This window comes from Leuciscus leuciscus (assembly GCF_965113295.1).
Source record: "Leuciscus leuciscus genome assembly, chromosome: 2".
Taxonomy (NCBI): domain Eukaryota; kingdom Metazoa; phylum Chordata; class Actinopteri; order Cypriniformes; family Leuciscidae; genus Leuciscus; species Leuciscus leuciscus.
In genome coordinates, this window is record NC_138726.1 from 685,388 (window position 1) to 706,230 (window position 20,843).

The 20,843-nt window shown below is 39.5% G+C and overlaps 1 protein-coding gene and 1 long non-coding RNA gene across 3 annotated transcripts in view; both read right to left on the reverse strand.

The window, feature by feature from the left end:
- Nucleotides 1-2,177: 2,177 nt before the first annotated feature.
- mrc1a (mannose receptor, C type 1a) overlaps nucleotides 2,178-20,843 on the reverse strand; it is a 43,389-nt gene continuing 24,723 nt past the window's right edge. The window contains exons 20-30 of the mRNA XM_082160895.1: nucleotides 17,435-17,574; nucleotides 16,361-16,463; nucleotides 13,962-14,146; nucleotides 13,361-13,466; nucleotides 12,986-13,218; nucleotides 11,700-11,865; nucleotides 8,710-8,862; nucleotides 5,861-5,977; nucleotides 5,621-5,782; nucleotides 5,488-5,520; nucleotides 2,178-3,914 (exon numbers count right to left, since the gene is read on the reverse strand). Of these exons, the coding sequence (XP_082017021.1) occupies nucleotides 3,676-3,914; nucleotides 5,488-5,520; nucleotides 5,621-5,782; nucleotides 5,861-5,977; nucleotides 8,710-8,862; nucleotides 11,700-11,865; nucleotides 12,986-13,218; nucleotides 13,361-13,466; nucleotides 13,962-14,146; nucleotides 16,361-16,463; nucleotides 17,435-17,574 (1,637 nt within the window). The 3' untranslated portion in view covers nucleotides 2,178-3,675. The remainder of the gene's footprint in view (nucleotides 3,915-5,487; nucleotides 5,521-5,620; nucleotides 5,783-5,860; nucleotides 5,978-8,709; nucleotides 8,863-11,699; nucleotides 11,866-12,985; nucleotides 13,219-13,360; nucleotides 13,467-13,961; nucleotides 14,147-16,360; nucleotides 16,464-17,434; nucleotides 17,575-20,843) is intronic.
- Nucleotides 5,984-8,321, reverse strand: LOC309492199. 2 transcript variants are annotated; one of them, XR_014203452.1, is made up of 3 exons: nucleotides 7,868-8,321; nucleotides 7,126-7,408; nucleotides 5,984-6,442 (listed from the first exon to the last, which is right to left on the reverse strand). It is a non-coding gene; the product is annotated as an uncharacterized lncRNA (long non-coding RNA). The 2 variants fall into 2 exon arrangements; XR_014203453.1 differs by lacking the exon at nucleotides 5,984-6,442 and adding an exon at nucleotides 6,876-7,082.

Consider the following 20,843-nt stretch of genomic DNA (forward strand, 5'->3'; position numbering starts at 1 on the left):
AATTGGTTTGTTTTACAGTTATGGTCTTAGATATGAGCTTGTGTTAGACCTGTCCTCGTGCCACCGCACACTGTGTGTTTAAGGGAAATATACTGTTTAATACTGTTATGTCTAACAGTTCTGTGTGGCAAAAACATCATTTATACATCGTTCATGAAGCGTTTGATTCTGAAATGTTGTAGTTGGACGTATTTTCAGTGTTGCTTCTTGTTTCGGAACGTTCAGAGAACATTTAAAAGTAATGCTCTCATAATGTTGGAAGAATTATACAATGGAAGTTCCTTAACGTTCACATAACCAAGAAAAAAATGCTTTTAAAACCTTTAAGTTGATGTTTTAAACATTCAGAGATAATTCAGAAATAAGTTTCTCTGTTCATAATGAAATGGAACGTTAGTAACACGTGTTTAGATCATATCTTTGAAGCTGCTTCAGATCATTCGCCGTTTATGAGGATAGATAAAGAAAAGAAAATGACAGAGGTTCATTCAGCTGAGAGATTTAGAGGGCCAAAGTCTGCTCACTTTAATACTTCTTTTTTCTTTCTGTCTTTCTTTTTTGAAATCAGTGTTTGTAACGTTATAAAATCTTTCTCCTGATTCATTCTTAGGGATTTGAGCCCTGCTGTGTTTCCACATTTAAAAGTCATGTGAGGAAGCTAATCCAACACACACAGACAGACACACACACACACACACACACACACACACACACACACACACACACACACACACACACACACACACACACACACACACACACTTGGGCTTCTATTGTTTATCCTGTAGTTTAACACACACTCATGCAAACCTTAATTTCCACACTGTAAAAAAAAAAAAAAGTTAAATCAACTTCTATGTTTAAATCGTTTCAACTTAAATTACATTAAACTGACTTTGAAGCTTGTATATACATTTTTTAAAGTAGATTTTGAAGTTGACATGTCATACGTTGTCATGTTTAGTTAAGATAGTTAAGATGTTGTCATAACTTTTTTGATCATATATTTTCTAACAGTGTTGATTCTGTTGTGTTCGCCAGTGAAGAGTCGCGTGTGTTTGTGACGTTAGTTTGGACAGAGCCGTTTTCCTCATGAGGAGCATCTGATCTGAGCTGTCCGTTCTCAGTGTGTCATGTGGTGCTCCAATCTCAGCTCATTCTGCCTTTAGTCAGATAACACACACGCACACACACACACACACACACACACACACACACACACACACACACACACACACACACACACACGCACACACACACTCGTCATGTGAATGGATGTGACTGGTGAGTTAATCTGGTAGTTTGACCCAAAGCTGTATGAACAGAAACTGACATCATTAGGACATTGCATATGTCAAATAAGGGGAAATGCAGTTATTAGATATAAAATGACAAAACATGTACTATGTTATTAAATATTAAAACATAGAAATATTATGGAAAACTGAAAATATGATCTGTGTTACATGTTCCCTGTTTGTTTTGACTTTTATGTTATATTTCTAGTTTTCTGTTTCTAGTTTTGTAGTCCCTTTGGTTCCCCTGTCTGTTGCCATGGCGATTCACTACCCACACCTGTTCCCTGTTCCCCTGTGTATTTATTCCCCAGTGTTTCCTTTGTTCCGTGTCGGGTGTTTAGTGTGGATGTTTCAGTTCTGTTTTCCCTGCTTTTCAGAAGCACCCTGTGTGAAAGGTTTCACCTCGTGAGAAACCTATTATATTCAGTTACTACTATTATTTTTAACCAAAAATGTCTTCCAAAGTATTTTTAGTATTATTTAAATTTTTAAAATAGCCACAGATGCTGCCATGGTGTCAAACAAACAAACAAACAAACAATTCTGAAAACTGTCCACATGTCACTAGATCAAAATAAAAACAATGACTTCCAGATTTCCGTCATTTCCTCACAATCCTCAGCATTTCTTATAAGTGAACGTGCAGTTCCTCAGTCTCTGTTCAGTCTGATATTATACCAGTCCTGAAGGGGTCATTTCTACACACTCCGGCTTGATTTATCTAATGTTAAATAATTGAGTTCATCTTGAGGCCCCGGGCCCCTGGCTGAGAACCACTGACTCACAGAATCATAATGATAATTAATGGCCTGATTAGCCAAGCCCTCTCAAGAAACAAACTAAACAAGCAATAAAAAAGAGCACAAATTATACACACACTTTACATTTAATGATATTTAATGATTTGTAGATTACATTTAATAGATATACTTTCATTTGCAATTGGTTGTAAAGTGTCATTATACAGGTTTGGACTGTGTTCTCGTCACATTTACAGGTGTTACCAACTAGCGAGAGGCGTTTCATTTTGTGAACCAATGGGTTCAACTGATTCAGAGTTTCCAAAAGCTGTCACTGTTTCTCCATTGATGTGCTGTAATATTTAGAATATTTCCAAATATGTAAAACTGCTTTTTAAAATATGTTTTTACACAACAGATACTTTCCAAAAGAAAGCGCTCTTGGAGATGTGCGATTCGGGTCAGTGCAACACAGAGTGTGTGTGTCTGTGTGTGTGTGTGTGTGTGTGTGTGAGTCTGTGTGTGTGTGTGTGTGTGTGTGTGTGTGTGTGTGTGTGAGTCTGTGTGTGTGTGTGTGTGTGTGTGTGTGTGTGTGTGTGTGTGTGTGTGTGTGTGTGTGTGAGTCTGTGTGTGTGTGTGTGTGTGTGTGTGTGTGTGTGTGTGTGTGTGTGTGTGTCTGTGTGTCTGTGTGTGTGTGTGTGTGTGTGTGTGTGTGAGTCTGTGTGTGTGTGTGTGTGTGTGTGTGTGTGTGTGTGTGTGTGTGTGTGTGTGTGTGTGTGTCTGTGTGTGTGTGTGTGTCTGTGTGTCTGTGTGTGTGTGTGTCTGTGTGTCTGTGTGTGTCTGTGTCAGAGGTCGCGTTAGACTTCCGCTTTGGATTTTAAAAATTCCATCATAATCGTTTATTACCCACCATTTTAATTTTTACATTTGAATGATAATAAGCCATTTAATCGGCTCTGTTTTTGTTCACATTTTCATTTTTATTCATAAACGTACAGGAAAAGCATATAGGCTAGATTATGCATTTCTTTATTTATGAAGAGAAAGTTGAACAGAGACTGTGCGTCACTTTTCAGGTTTCATCATGAATGTTTGTCCAATAAATCACAATAAGCTTTGTGCTTTATTACTTTTTATATGAAACAAAGTCTCATATTTCAAATTCTGTCTATTTTATCACAAAATACAAACAATAAATACCGTTTTGGCGCTCTTTAATGTGGAGCGAGAGACTGTAGCGCCTCAGTTCAAGCGAAGCAGAGCTCGAGTAAACTCAATCAATTGAGAAAGACGTCAATAAAACAGCTTGTAAACTTAACTCAGGGTGTGTTTACATGACAACAATATGCTTAAAACGGAGAAGTTTTTCCTATGAGTTTTCCACGTACAGTTTGCATTTTCAGGCACCCAAAACGCCGTTTTCGTATAAACGAACGGCCAAAACGCGTAAAAAGTTTTACGTTTTTAGTTTTGAGTGTAATCTCTCAAAATGACGGATGACTTTCGGATTTTTCCGTCACTGCTAAAAAAATTGTCAATGACGGAACATTTTTGGTTAACGCGACCAATGGTGTGTGTGTGTGTGTGTGTGTGTGTGTGTGTGTGCGTGTGCGTGTGTATGCGTGTGTGTGTGTGTGTTAAGCTTGCTCATTCTGTTCGATGTTGGCGACAAGTCCCTTTGTGTCGATAGTGGCAGGAGGCCGTGTGAGGTCCGAGTTGAAGTAGAGGCTGTTGTCAAACGTACACTCTCCAAACACAGGCCTCGGGCTCCTCCTTATGAACAGAAATGTGGCGAGTCCTGCCACCGCGATTATGACCAGCACGACCCCGACTGCGATTCCCGCGGAGCCGTGAGGAGCCTCTTCCACCACAGCGACTGCAACACCAAACAGCATCCAACATTTCATTCATCTTATCAATGTGTAATCTTTGACAGCCCTAATTATAATTACTTTCAATTATTACATGGCTCTGTGGAATGCTTGATTCTGATTGGTCAATCGCGCCATCTAACGGTATATTATTCCTGATAACAACCGCTAAGAACAGAAACACAGGCTCATCCGGGTCACTGAAGTCAGGAACGTTTTTTCTTCGTGGAAGTTTTGCATTTGGTGAGCTTATAAAATATTAAAACAGTTATTTAATAATGCCATCCAGTATCGTGAACTCGCTCTCTCTTGTTTCATTCAAACGCAGCTGCTTGTTTTGTACACTGTTGGATTATAAGATACAAACGATTTTAGTGAGCACTTCTCCTTTGCCGAGATAATCCATCCAACTCACAGTTGTGGCATATCAAGATGCTGATTAGACAGCATGATTATTGCACAGGTGTGCCTTAGGCTGGCCACAGGGAGCGTGCAATTGGCATGCTGACTGCAGGAATGTCCACCAGATCTGTTGCCCATGAATTGAATGTTCATTTCGCTACCATAAGCCGTCTCCAAAGGCGTTTCAGAGAATTTGGCAGTACATCCAACCGCCCTCACAACCGCAGACCACATGTAACCACACCAGTCCAGGACCTCCACATCCAGCATCTACACCTCCAAGATCTTCTGAGGCCAGCCACCTGGACAGCTGCTGCAACAGTCGGTTTGCATAACCAAAGAATTTCTGCACAAACTGTCAGAAACCGTCTCAGGGAAGCTCATCTGTATGCTCGTCGTCCTCATCGGGGTCTCGACCTGACTGCAGCTCGTCGTCGTAACCGACTTGATGGCGTCTGGCACTTTGGAGAGGTGTTCTCTTCACGGATGAATCCCGGTTTTTACTGTACAGTGCAGATGGCAGACAGTGTGTATGGCGTCGTGTGGGTGAGCGGTTTGCTGATGTCAACGTTGTGGATCGAGTGGCCCATGGTGGCGGTGGGGTTATGGTATGGGCAGGCGTATGTTATGGACAACGAACACAGGTGCATTTTATTGATGGCATTTTAAATGCACAGAGATACCGTAACGAGATCCTGAGGCCCATTGTTGTGCCACTCATCCACGACCATCATCTCATGTTGCAGCATGATAATGCACGGCCCCATGTTGCAAGGATCTGTACACAATTCCTGGAAGCTGAAAACATCCTAGTTCTTGCATGGCCAGCATATTCACAGGACACGTCACCCATTGAGCATGTTTGGGATGCTCTGGATCGGCGTATACGACAGCGTGTTCCAGGTCCTGCCAATATCCAGCCACTTCGCACAGCCATTGAAGAGGAGAGGACCAACATTCCACAGGCCACAATCAACAACCTGATCAACTCAATGCGAAGGAGATGTGTAACACTGCGTGAGGCAAATGGTGGTCACACCAGATACTGACTGGTTTTCGGACCCCCCCCCAGGTGTGTGTGTGTGTGTGTTATCTCAGATTAAATTCTCATTTATTCTGAGATAACAACCGGCTGGATGTACATTATCCCTTACTTAATGAAATGTAGATACATACGTGGTATCGATGGTTTCTCTGTTGGTGGTATAACTGAAATATAAAGACATATTTGTACATGTTTATTACTATTAAACTGAATGGAAAATTAAACTATTAAAGTTGCATTTGTATATGTGCTTGGATAACTAACCTTTTGCAGTCTTGCAGATATAAGGCCTGTAAGCGCTGCAGTGAGCAGTGTTCCACATCCCAGTGTTCGACTGCACTTCCACACAGGGACTAACACCATTGGGCATCCGGGGCTTCCAGTTAGTGTAATCCACCACCGTGTTATCAACCCACATCCATTCACCTGCGACACACACACTATCAGAGGGTGTTCTGAGATCATTTTGAGTATTGTGTTTGCTGGATTAAGTACGTTTCTCACCTGAATGACTGCGGTGCATGCCAATCCAGAAGGATTTGATTCCATCCTGCATGATCTCCACATTCTGAATGATAAACTGGGATTCGACTGAGTCCTCGATACTCAGCAACGATGCCCCTGCAATTACACAGTTTTTACTTCTGCAATTATCGTTTTTTTTTTTTTTTCTGTGATTTGCTAGTGATTAAAGGGGTCATGAGATGAGAAATCCGATTTGCCTTGATCTTTTGACACATAAGAGGACTTTGTAGCATTAGAACATCCTGCAAGTTCCATGGCTTAAAACTTCCTCCTCATTATAAACAAAGCATTTATTTAATCAAGCTCCAAAAACAGCAGGTTTTGAAATAGCATGGGAAAATACATTTGCATATGCCCGTCTCCAGAGCAAGACATCGACCAATAGTTATACATCATCACACTAGAGGCCCCACCCACTGGCGTTCAGTCTCTTTAACAGTTGACATTTACCTTCACTGGATGTGAGTGTGGCGTCAAAAGCAAACAGAAGCCATTATAATGACTGACGCTGTCTACACTGATACAGTATACAGATGTGTGTTCAGATTATAATGACTGATGCTGTCTACACTGATACAGTATACAGATGTGTGTTCAGATTATAATGACTGACACTGATACAGTATACAGATGTGTGTTCAGATTATAATGACTGATACAGTATACAGATGTGTGTTCAGATTATAATGACTGACTCTGTCTACACTGATACAGATGTGTGTTCCGATTATAATGACTGACGCTGTCTACACTGATACAGATGTGTGTTCAGATTATAATGACTGACTCTGTCTACACTGATACAGATGTGTGTTCAGATTATAATGACTGACTCTGTCTACACTGATACAGATGTGTGATCAGATTATAATGACTGACTCTGTCTACACTGATACAGATGTGTGTTCAGATTATAATGACTGACTCTGTCTACACTGATACAGATGTGTGTTCAGATTATAATGACTGATGCTGTCTACACTGATACAGATGTGTGTTCAGATTATAATGACTGACTCTGTCTACACTGATACAGACGTGTGTTCAGATTATAATGTGTGATGCTGATACACAGATACAGATGTGTGTTCAGATTATAATGACTGACGCTGTCTACACTGATACAGATGTGTGTTCAGATTATAATGACTGACGCTGTCTACACTGATACAGATGTGTGTTCAGATTATAATGACTGACTCTCTACACTGATACAGATGTGTGTTCAGATTATAATGACTGACTCTCTACACTGATACAGATGTGTGTTCAGATTATAATGACTGACGCTGATACACTGATACAGATGTGCGTTCAGATTATAATGACTGACGCTGTCTACACTGATACAGATGTGTGTTCAGATTATAATGACTGATGCTGTCTACACTGATACAGATGTGTGTTCAGATTATAATGACTGACTCTGTCTACACTGATACAGATGTGTGTTCAGATTATAATGACTGACACTGTCTACACTCATACAGATGTGTGTTCAGATTATAATGACTGACACTGTCTACACTGATACAGATGTGTGTTCAGATTATAATGACTGACTCTCTACACTGATACAGATGTGTGTTCAGATTATAATGACTGACTCTGTCTACACTGATACGGACGTGTGTTCAGATTATAATAACTGACGCTGTCTACACTGATACAGATGTGTGTTCAGATTATAATGACTGACTCTGTCTACACTGATACAGATGTGTGTTCAGATTATAATGACTGACGCTGTCTACACTGATACAGATGTGTGTTCAGATTATAATGACTGACGCTGTCTACACTGATACAGATGTGTGTTCAGATTATAATGACTGACTCTGTCTACACTGATACAGATGTGTGTTCAGATTATAATGACTGACGCTGTCTACACTGATACAGATGTGTGTTCAGATTATAATGACTGACTCTGTCTACACTGATACAGATGTGCGTTCAGATTATAATGACTGACGCTGTCTACACTGATACAGACGTGTGTTCAGATTATAATGTGTGATGCTGATACACAGATACAGATGTGTGTTCAGATTATAATGACTGACGCTGTCTACACTGATACAGATGTGTGTTCAGATTATAATGTGTGACGCTGATACACAGATACAGATGTGTGCTCAGATTATAATGACTGACGCTGTCTACAAATGGAAGAGTGAAAGAACGTTCGTCCAGTTCAAACAGCTGGTTTGAGTCTCTTTACAGACTTCAGAAGATCCCAGCGTCAGAATAAAGTGGATGTTTTGTTTTTTTAATGGCGTCCCGGATTGTGTCAGAGGATTATATGTTTGTACTGAGCGTTTGGCTGAGGCACAGTGTAATGGAGAGTTCGCAAATAAACTTTTGTTGAAAGATGAAGCAGCGACTGTATTGGATCTGACAGCAGCTGCATCACAAACCATAAGTAAAGTATTTCATAATGCTTTGTCCATAAATTATAGTTTTATACAGATAATGTTTTCAAAACACTTACTCGCGTGCAATAGCGAGTGAGCGTTGATACGGTTTCCTATGCAGTGACGTTAGCCAATCATAATTGTAGACGTTTACTGACAAGCCTGAAAGGAGCCACGGATCATTTCAGACAGAGGCTCAGAATGATCATTTTTCCACATATAGTATATTAACATTATAAGTGAACCGTAAGAAACATATTACTTTTTTTTTTTTATCCATGTCATGAACCCTTTTAGTCTAATGCTGTTCGAAATGAAAGTGAATGAGTATCATAATATATTATCACTGCATTCATGTGGATTTTGTTTAAATTAAAAGAGATTATTTACTTAACAGCAAGCAATGCCTACCTATTCTCATGCACTCCACTGTGGCGTGAGCCCAGCTGTCAGACATGGAGGCCATGAAGGCGTAGCAGTGTCCTCTGAAAGGGATCCAGGTCTTGCGCTTCTTTGACTCAGGGCAGTTCCCCAGCATCTGAGGAGGGTCTGTGGGAGCAATGTCTGAAGGAAGGAACGAGGAATGTCAACTAATAAAAACTATAAGTACTGCACTAGAAGTGTTTGTTTTAATGTTAAAGTTTAAATGTTAAAGCGATTTTTTATTTTTTTATTAAGCAGAACAGTTACTAAACTAACTGGAACTACTTGTGCATTAAACGGTTATAATTAGGGTTGGGAATCGAAAATTAACTTAAATTCTGGAATCGAATACTTGAGGTCAGGAATCGGATACTTGTTATAAAATTAAAATTAAAATTTTGATTCCTCTTATCGATTCCTTTGTAAGCATTTCAATATGATTTCAAACCACTCAAGCGTGAGACGACTTACGCGCTGTTTTCAGTTCTGCTGGCATGTGTAACAGTATATTGGATCCGTACAGCTCTTAAAGTGACAGCAGCCTAATATTCCTGCTCTATAATAACACTAATATTCCTGCTCTATAATAACACTAATATTCCTGCTCTATAATAACACTAATATTCCTGCTCTATAATAACACTAATATTCCTGCTCTATAATAATACTAATATTCCTGCTGCCATCTCTATAATAACACTAATATTCCTGCTCTATAATAACACTAATATTCCTGCTCTATAATAATACTAATATTCCTGCTGCCGTCTCTATAATAACACTAATATTCCTGCTCTATAATAACACTAATATTCCTGCTCTATAATAACACTAATATTCCTGCTCTATAATAACACTAATATTCCTGCTGCCGTCTCTATAATAACACTAATATTCCTGCTCTATAATAACACTAATATTCTTGCTGCCGTCTCTATAATAACACTAATATTCCTGCTCTATAATAACACTAATATTCCTGCTCTATAATAACACTAATATTCCTGCTCTATAATAACACTAATATTCCTGCTCTATAATAACACTAATATTCCTGCTCTATAATAACACTAATATTCCTGCTGCCGTCTCTATAATAACACTAATATTCCTGCTCTATAATAACACTAATATTCTTGCTGCCGTCTCTATAATAACACTAATATTCCTGCTCTATAATAACACTAATATTCCTGCTCTATAATAACACTAATATTCCTGCTCTATAATAACACTAATATTCCTGCTGCCGTCTCTATAATAACACTAATATTCCTGCTCTATAATAACACTAATATTCCTGCTGCCGTCTCTATAATAACACTAATATTCCTGCTGCCGTCTCTATAATAACACTAATTAAACAACAAAAGACAATAACTTTTGTAACTATATTTGTAATGTATATTTTACTTATAAATTTGCCGTGTTATTTTACATTTAAAGCAACAACATGGAACTTTTCCTCTGCGGTCGCCCTACAGGTTGGAAGCGGAATTGTCCATTACCGCTGTCGTAAAATGATTTACGGTTACTGTATATGAAGCATGCAGGTTTTTTTCATATGGGCAATGATAATATTAATCTTCCCCCTTTCATAATTTATACATGTTTATTAGACTAAACATTTTAACTCAAACATTTGCGATTTGCATGTCGATTGCAATGCTCAAATCTGAACGAGAATGATAGCGATAGTATCCTAACCATCTAAAACTACCATGTTAGTGTTTACTAGCTACCAGATTGATAATTCGCTCATCTACTAGCTGATTCATGAAGATAAATAAATGGAGGACCAGATAGTTTCCGTAACGTAGCCAGGCAGACAACAGATTAGAAAAACTATAGATAGTATGCAAGCAATTTACAGTTACTTACTAGTTCAACAGCATGACGGCCAAGTCAGCATCGGTCTGGTAACTCTCCTCCTCCATAAGCTCACGCCAGCGAGCAAACGCTCGACCCATATTGATCCTCGTCCTGCCTTTCAGTTTATCACTCTCCCTTTTCCTCTTCCGACTCTACTCCGACAAAACCTTTGGCTTCTTACGTTTCGCTGCTGCTTCAGCCATGACGAAAACAGACGTACGAAAACAAACGCGCTGGTTGGCCACATTTGAGGAAGTGGTGGGCGAAGTGACGTATGCCGTAAAGCAGTCGAATTTTGTAGTTCTTTTTGAGCGCTGGTTACTACCCGAACCCCGAAGTTACATAGTGCCAGTAAAAGCGATACAGACCCTGTCAGGCTATGGCAGACGTCTCATTCAACCTATTGTAAGTCGATGTACTATCACAAGGGTCTTGGAAATATATTATGAAGGTTGAAAAGTTACATGTTGTTACTTTAATTCCAGTTTCTGTACATGAATACCGGAAAATCTTAAAACACTGTTTATTTCATTCGTATCTTTGTTCAGTTGTATCTATTTGTTGCCATTGTTAATTTTGTATTTGTTCTTTTTTAATTACTCAGTGTTTACTTGTCTTTAATAATGCTTGAAATGTATATTAGTTAGGCTAGTTGTTTTTCTATGGTGTTTTTAAACCACATGTAAACGTTCCTTCTTGTGTAAGTGTTCTTTAGCCTGTTGATTTGTGTTGATATTCAGCTACAATTAAATGTTTTGCAATAAGATAACCCTAACCCTAAATGTGAAAAATATCTAAGTTTTTTTATTTATTTTTTTACCTTATTGGAACTGAAATGCGGAATTGATAAGAATCGGATATGATATGCAAAATCGAATTGTTAAAACTCAAATGATACCCAACCCTAGTTATAATGCACACCTTCCAGCCAATCATAATCGAGTATTAAGACAGACCATGGTATAAAGTAAATGATTTGCCATTTTCTATATTTGAGCTAACTATGTGAAGGAAATGGTCACACAAGCAATGTCACACCAGTTCTCAAGTTAAATTATGCAAGACAATCTAGATATTTATTGCATGCAGAATTTTGAATGAAATACCTGGGGATCGTTTGCACAGGGAATGATATGTGTTGTTGCATGTAGCCGTTTTCCAGTCGCCATCCGTATCAATATATACACACGCTAAATTGTTTTTAGGCTCTCCTGCTGCCCATTTGCTGTATCCCAGAAGCCAGTTGTCCACCCAGCGGTAACGGCCACTTGTCTGAAGCAAACACATTTAATTCGTTAGACTTCAAAAACAAGTCTTTGCATTCTGGCAGCGAACATGATTTTGACATTTAGTCAACATCTTTTATGTGTCCTGGAACAACATTTCCTGTCAAACAAACAAATTCTTAACCCTATGAATCCTAAGCATAACCTATTCCTCCAACCCTTTTCCCAATGTTTGTATCCCCTCCATGTCTGTCACCTCGCCACTGTCGCCTTTAGGCTTGCTTAGTTAATATTCAACAAAATGATTGGACACTATTGGATGAGAAGTGAACTCAGCTGGACGATGACAAGGATCTTTGTCAAATATCGTACTATTTAGGTTGTGCAAAATGACCAAGGCGCCCTGTATAATTAAATAGGCTGTGTCAGGTAGACGAATTATCTACTTTAAAAGTCACCAACTACCAAAACAACGTGTCTACACTAGACAGCTAAAGCAAAGACAATCCTTGGATGTGGCGCCATTATCAAAATAGTAATAGTAATTAGTAATCCAAAAGTAATCCATTCAGAAATAAAAAATAGTTTTAATGCAACTATAATCTGATGACCAATTATTCTCCCTGTACTTGAACACAGTTGTATAGGGCCTGTCTCAAACACAGCTGGAGGCTCTACTGTGGATTTGTAACGAAATTTGTTGTCTAAAATAAAGGTCACCGAACATTAACTTCTTGTTTATTGAACTGTTGTATAAAATCAATATATCACATTTGCAATCGTGTTGATTTTCGGAAAAATACTCTGCATCCTGATTTAAATATTAAAAACAAATGCTCATAACAGAGACATTTTTGCCCTGTATATCTTGATTTTTGGGGGGCATTTTTATTAATTTTGGTGGCGTTTCTGCCCCGTTAATTCCCGTGATGAGGCGGACGGGGCTCTTTTTTCTGTTATAAGCCCCTTCTGTTCTTCCAGGATCAACAAGGATGTTAATCTAGGAAATATTTATCATTTGGCAAAATCTTTGTAACCCATGTTACACACTCACGCACATGCTATGTTAGCATTTTATAATTTATATATACATTTTTTCTCTTCTTTTTTTGTAAAGCATTTTATAGTTTACTTTGTGCACACAGATTTTCCATGTGATTGTGTACCAGGTTGCTGTTGAGGCCGATCCACACAGGCTCCTTCAGTTTGCTGACTCTGAGGATGGTGTAAGCCTGGCTGATGGAGTCAAGCACACTGGCCAGGTCAGCATCATCTGCTTTACACTGTCTCCTCGCTTCATCCCAGCTCATTTTCTCCATCTGGACCTTGTATGAATCATTTCCCAGTGTGAAAAAATGTTGTGGCGTTACTGTGGTCACAGGACGAGGCAGCTGAGAGTCTGTAACACCAAGGTTACATACAGGTCACATACATTAGGTGAAATGAGCACTGACATGGTTTAACAATTACTGATTTGTGTTATAATGTAAGTGATAACATGATACTAACTAAAATTGTATAAATGGATATTCCCCTCTAACCTGTTGTCCTCTTGCAGATGAAACCTCTTTCATCTCCACAGATTTCTACTTTCCACGCACCTGTCATCTTTCCTGGGTGTCTAACCATGACGACACAGTCACAGTTCTGGATGGAACAGGGTTCAGATAAATTAACTCAGCATTTAAAAAAGCAACCAAACAAACATACGTAAATTGCTGTAATTATACGAGGTAACTGAGTTCAACAACAACTGACTGCAAAACTCTGTCTCTTGCTGTTGTTAATGCTGCTTACAGGCAAGGTTAAAAGGGGTCGTTTAAAATTATGTTTCTCAGTAGTTTATAAAGTTTCCAAAGGGTTTTGCACCAAAAAGTCCAATATTTAATTATATATATATAATTTTTGGTCAGATTTGTTTGTGTCACATGTCCTCTGTCTGGTCACAAGTAGAACAACTGTTAGAAAGTGTGCTTCACAAGAAAAACAATATTTTTTCAGTCAGATTTGGATTTGGATCATTTTTGGAATGTTTTGTATGTCTGACATAAACATCTCATCTCAAAAGAGAAACTCTGATGATTCTGGTCATCTTTATAGATACTGGATAGCCTTTGTCAGCAATATGGTGTGAATACCTGCCTCTGAATCAAAGTAGCCATACATCCTGGAAGGGCCGTCTGGGAGTGATGAAGGTTGACCCTTAGCCCAGTTTGTGTAGCTGACACCGTTACCATCAGTCCACAAAAACCTATTCTCCAAATTTACGTCATTCAAACCAATCCATATGTCATCATTTGAAGGCAGCATTAGAGTAGTAAGGAATGCTGCAAACAGAATCAAAAGGTCATATTTAATTAATTTTGTTGATCGGCTAGTTTCTTAGCAGAACTGTTCTGTTTTCTGCGTGGACAGACAAATTGCATGTTGTGCCTGGTAAGAACATGGTATTAGATTCAAGTTCAAGTTTAAAGAGTCACAAATGTAAATCACTTATAGTCATTAACATTTACATACACTTAAGAAAATGGCTTATTCTAAACTTCTTAAAGAAAGAAGTGTTCTGTATTATCCATTACAGTAGAGTTATTCACCCAAGAGCAGTTTATTACAGATGAGGAAAAAATACAAAATATATATATATTTTTTTAAATCCTTAACAATAGTAGCCAAGGGCAACAGGACTAAACAAAGGTAAAGAAACTAAACTCAAAGAGCTAGAAAAACACAAACAAGACGTGACCCCTGATGGCAGAGTTGGTGGACCAAGGTAGAGCCGGAGGAACTGAGGACCAGGGCTGGATCGGAGGACCAAGGTGGAGCTGGAGGAACTGAGGACCAGGGCTGGATCAGAGGACCAAGGTGGAGCTGGAGGAACTGAGGACCAGGGTTGGATCAGAGGACCAAGGTGGAGCTGGAGGAACTGAGGACCAGGGCTGGATCGGAGGACCAAGGTGGAGCCGGAGGAACTGATGACCAGGGCTGGATTGGAGGACCAAGGTGGAACCGGAGGAACTGAGGACCAGGGCAGGCTCAGAGGACCAAGGAGGAGCCGGAGGAACAGGGTACCAGGGCAGGCTCAGAGGACCAAGGTGGAGCCAGAGGAACAGGGTACCAGGGCAGGCTCAGAGGACCAAGGTGGAGCTGGAGGAACAGAGGACCAGGGCAGGCTCAAAGGACCAAGGTGAAGCTGGTGGAACAAAGGACCAGGTCAGGATTGGAGGACCAAGGTGGAGCCAGAGGAACTGAGGACCAGGGCTGGATCGGAGGACCAAGGTGGAGCTGGAGGAACTGAGGACCAGGGCAGGATTGGAGGACCAAGGTAGAGCCAGAGGAACTGAGGACCAGGGTAGGATTGGAGGACCAAGGTGGAGCCGGAGGAACTGAGGACCAGGGCAGGATTGGAGGACCAAGGTGGAGCTGGAGGAACAGAGGACCAGGGAAGGCTCATAGGACCAAGGTGAAGCTGGTGGAACAAAGGACCAGAACAGGATTGGAGGACCAAGGTGGAGCTGGAGGAACAGAGGACCAGGGCAGGCTCATAGGACCAAGGTGAAGCTGGACGAACAAAGGACCAGGGCAGGCTCGGAGGACCAAGGTTGAGCTGGAGGAACAGAGGACCAGGGCAGGATTGGAGGACCAAGGTGGAGCTGGAGGAACAGAGGACCAGGGCAGGCACGGAGGACCAAGGTGAAGCTGGAGGAGCAAAGGACCAGGGCAGGCTCGGAGGACCAAGGTGGAGCTGGAGGAACAGAGGACCAGGGCAGGCTCATAGGACCAAGGTGAAGCTGGAGGAACAGGGTACCAGGGCAGGCTCAGAGGACCAAGGTGGAGCCAGAGGAACAGGGTACCAGGGCAGGCTCAGAGGACCAAGGTGAAGCCAGAGGAACAAAGGATCGGGGCAGACTCAGTACACAGCTGTGATAATGACTGCCGTCAATTCCCTCGGTAGCCAGAATGGTCGACACAGTCTTAAAGCCTTCCTTGAAGGGCTATGCTCATAAATCATACAATGATTTGTCCAAAAAGAATGATTAATTCTCAATGTAGAGTTTGATATACGTACGGTCTCATATAACATATACCCAAATATCAATCTGTGTAAACCCATGGGTACTTAACCACACAACAGAAAAGGGAAAGAAAGGAAAGAATTGTTCAGCTACTATTCCCCCTCCCCCCAGACAAAACTACAAATGGTTCAGTCCAATTAGGGGGTATGCTAATGATACAAAAACTGTTTGATCCAGATGGGCTGTTTGATGGTACAGCATCAGACTGGAAGGCCAACAGCCAAAACAAATGTTGGAGCAAACGGACAAACAAAAATATCAGACTCATTTGAAATAGTGAAAACAATTACACAACAGCATTCTGATTTATAAGATGGTAAATGTAGTATCAGGTAGTGAATTGTGCATGTGTGTCAAGTCCATGTAATGTAACCTTGTAACCTTGTAACAGGCGCTTTCTCTTCTTAAGCAGATTTCTCACAATAACCAGCTTTTTTGGTGTAATGTAAATGTAATGTAAATGCTCACCTTGCTCTTCATGACGCCGAATGGACACCAGATTGCCTCCATGTGAAACACAGTGGTCCCGAGATTTATGCCACGTCATCTTAGTATTAAAATACTTGTAACACTATTTGAAAATACAAGTGCTTTGAATTAGAATGTGCAGATTTTATGCAGGCCTGGTAATGTAGGCCTGGCGCCAGTTGCATAAACTTAGCCACTATGTTAAAGGCCAATTTATACTTCTGCGTCGAGTGTACGCCGTAGTGTACGTCGTAGGCTACGCACGTAGGCGACGCCGTCGTGAGCATTTATAATTCTGCGAATGTCTGTGTCACTTCTTCAAGCAATCTCTCGGTCACTTGGTCTATTTCCATGGCTCTTCACTGATCTTCGGAATTTAAAAATGGCGGGCGGGCGGTGCAGAGTGTAGAAGATCATTCCGGAAATGCGTAGGAGGAAACGCGATGCTATCCAGCCGACCAATCACAGATCTTGCGGTCCGCGTCGCCGCGACGCGTAGTTACATTTTTGCTGAGGTGCCCGTCAGGGTACGGCGAAGGGTACGACGTATGGTACACGTCAATGCGTATGCTACGCCGTACCTTCTACGCGCACCCGACGCAGAAGTATAAATTGGCCTTAAGACTGTGTCTTAAGAACTAATTTGGCCAACTAGAAATTAGTCAATAGGTAATCAGCCTTACTTTTCTGATTTAAATTATACCGATCTACCCTTTTATGTAACTGACTTTAAAAAGTTAGCACCAGTCTTGAAGAAAAAAATTAGATGACTAACTTTTAAGACTAGTCTAAGCAGTTTATGCAACCGGCCCCTGGTTTCACAGACAGGGCTTAATTAAGCCAGGATTAGTTCAATAAGGACATTTAGGTAGCTTTTATAATGTGCCTTAGAAAAAAGAACATTACTGGTGTGCATCTTGAGACAGTGCGTCAATGGCACTGACATATTTTAAGATATTTCAGTGAAAGTTACTTTCAGCTAAAACAGCTCAAACATGCATTTCAGTCTGGGACTAGCTTAAGCCTTGTCTGTGAAACTGGCCAATTATGTTTGTATGATGAAATGACTCTCACTCTGCCCTGAAACATGGTCCATTCTGGAGTACAGCCTCCTGGTGGCACAGTGGAGGGCGACATGGTGGCGTTGACAAAGTTGGCACTTCTCTTACAGATAGAGGGCAACGTCACACCACAGTTGACATCATTCCAGAATCCTTTAAAAAAAAAATATATATATATATATATATATATATATATTGCTAATACTTTGTGCAGAGAATAGAGGATAATGCAGCTATAAAAACTTTATAATCACATACAGTATGTCTTGGCAAATAGATGACATAATATTGTTGGTGCATAAGAACACTGAATTGATGCTTTAAGCTTTTATAAAACTATACCCATTATAAACCTTAAGTATATACTAGTGTCAACCATATTGCTTGCCGTCCATATACCTTAAGCTATACTTTGCCTTTATTGTTGCTCTTTATGACATTAAAGACTGGAAAAACTTAAACTGTTTTTACCACATTTAACATATACCCGTTAAACAACCCTTATCAAAGGCAATCAAGTATGCTGATTTCTATCAAAATCAATCATTATTATATAATCAGTGATTATTATCAATCAACTGTATTTAATCTAATGTTTGGGACATGAGGTATCTCAACAACCCATTAACGCATTGAGAAAACTTGACTGGACAAGCATGACTGAAGGCAGTGGTTCCCAACACTGGTCCTGGACACTGCACGTGTTTGACGTCTCGAGGTCCTGGGCAGCGTTTAACTCTGTTTTTTTATGCCCTTCCCTCGCTAACTTCCCTCTGTCTCATTCATTTGTATGTACGTCATTGCATAAGTTGCATGAGTGCCCATCACTGGAAGAACCCTTGAAATGTGTTTAAATGGAGCACAATAAGCCCTTGATCACTGAAATCCGCAATGGAGCTGCTTCACTATTTACATTTAATTTTCTTATGAATTTGTTTTGCGCACCTTTCTATAGAACTGTATGTATGTTTGGGCCATTGGAGAGAATATAAAAACAAGGGATGCACCGATATACCACTTTTTTTCAGACCAAGTACAAGTACTTACATTTGAGTACTTGCCGATACCAAGTACCGATATGAGTACTTACCATTACAGTTCTTCTAACAATGTTTTATTTTCATCAGATGTTTTTCCCTTTCTGACTGTAACAAAGTAAATATACAACTTGTATAATCAAATTGCTTGTGTTAAAGGAGCTATTTCTTACCCCTCCTCTTGACTTTTTAGCAGAGCATAGTTTGCAGTCTGCTCTACTTTTATCATCATCGCTTAAAATATCTCCAAACACTGCTCGCCAATGTGCCCGAAATGTAAAACAGAGGAAGGAGATCTTATTCACTGTTTCTGGTCTTGTAAGGAGATTCAGAAGTTTTGGGTTATGGTTGAACAAGAACTTAATGCTATCTTATCTATCAATATTGGCTACGGTCCAAAACACATGTTGCTTGGAATATAAGACGACATGGTTATAGACAAAAACAAAAAGACACTTTGCAAGTTCCTAACATTCTTTGCAAGAAAATGTATTCTTTTGAACTGGTTAGTTGATAAAGCCCCTTCTAGGTCATTATGGCACAGGGTTATATTGGAATATGTTTCATTAGATTATCTAACCTGTACATCTTATAATAAAGATGTTCTCTTTTATAGAAGGTGGGACTCATTTCTGATATATATGGGCTTAGATATATCCTCTATTCTTATTAGAGGGTTTGTTTAATGAGGTTTAAATGTGTAGCACATTGGTGCAAAAATATGTAAGATATATTGTTTGTATGATTATACCACTCTCCATTTCATTTATTTCTTAAACTGATTTACTGTGGTAAGCCATATTATTTTTTATTCATTTTTTTTCTTTTTTTTCTCACCTCTCTTTTCTCTCGTTCTTTTGTTTGATGCAAATGTTGTTTTGTAATGTTTAAAAATTTATAAATATATTTCACAAAAAACAAAAAAATCTCCAAACGGCTGACATTACTTCTCCTCCAACTACCTGCTCAACTGACGAGAGCTTAGGTTAATGTCACGTTGCCATCAGGGGCCGTTCACATATGTGTTTTTGCACGTGCAAATTCGTTATTTCAAATGTAGGCACATAATAAAGCGGCTGCGCTTTCCACGGGTTTTTAGACGCGATATGTATGGAGCTTATAATATGACAAAATGATTTGAATTTGAATTGTGTAAATTTTAATTATTTGCAAGTGTAATCTAACTAAATTGAATTTTAGGTGGTAGTTTAAATAGTTCTGAATTTGATTTGTTTTAAACGAATATTGAACGTTTGAAATTTAACAAATTGAAATGTTTTTATGGCTGAATTTTATAGACATGTATTTTCAAACAGCTAGTTTTTTTGTTCTGAATTCGTATAGTGCAAATATTCAGTTTAAAAAAAATACAGATTCAAGTTTTCAAGATGAAGAAATTCCGTGTATCTTTCGTTCAGTCGTTTTTTTATTTAATATTAAGAGTAGAAAAATGAGAAAACAGCTTGAGTATTAGATTTCTTCTAATATTCTAGTAATAATAGTCCGCTGCAGCAGTTGCACGGAGCTTACAAAACGCGTGTATTGCAACTATAGGCTACATTTCATTTCCTCATCAAACAACTAGACTAGCGAATGGCTCGGCACAACAGAAGAGCTTAGACAGGGCTTTCTCTCTGTGTAGACCAGCAGTTGGTCTGAATTTGCCTATTTTCTCGACTGTATAGGCTAAGTCACGTTTTATCATGAAACACGCTCTGATTTATTCCAAAGTGACTCAGGCATATATAATGCATTTAATGTTAAATAATCTAAATGTTGACTTTCAAAAGTAGGCGCGCCAAGAAGGCTATTCTCTGTATTTTGGTTCATTTTTGGTGAGCGCCAGAAAGATCTAAAGAGACCGAGACGCGCTAAAGCAGCGCATCATGTTGTTTTATTTATTTTTCAATGGCATGATATTTTGTAGTCATTTTGAATGTACACAAATAAAAATATACATTTTACTGTTTCGGATGATGTCATATTATCTGTATGACTAAATAACAGAGTATTAGTTATTTCCCAGCAGTGGAACAAATCCAAGTGATGGCGCTCGCGCATCGCGCTCTCACACAACATAGTAGGATATCAGTTCTGGCGTTGCTTCATATCGCAGACTGTTCATTATCAAAATGAAACACAGTCAACCAAACATATAAAAAGTTATTCTGCATAATTTAATTGGTCTGTTGTACAATATAAAGGGCAAGCTGTGCCACACACAGTCCCACTCCAAACATTTCCCTTGCTGTGAAGACGCTGATTTAGCCTATACGTGTATTTTGGGACTCGACTGAAGTATGACGCCTTTTTATTTGTATTATAATATAATATATTAAAATACATAATCTTCTGAGTTTTATGATGTAGGCCTTGTGTGTTTTA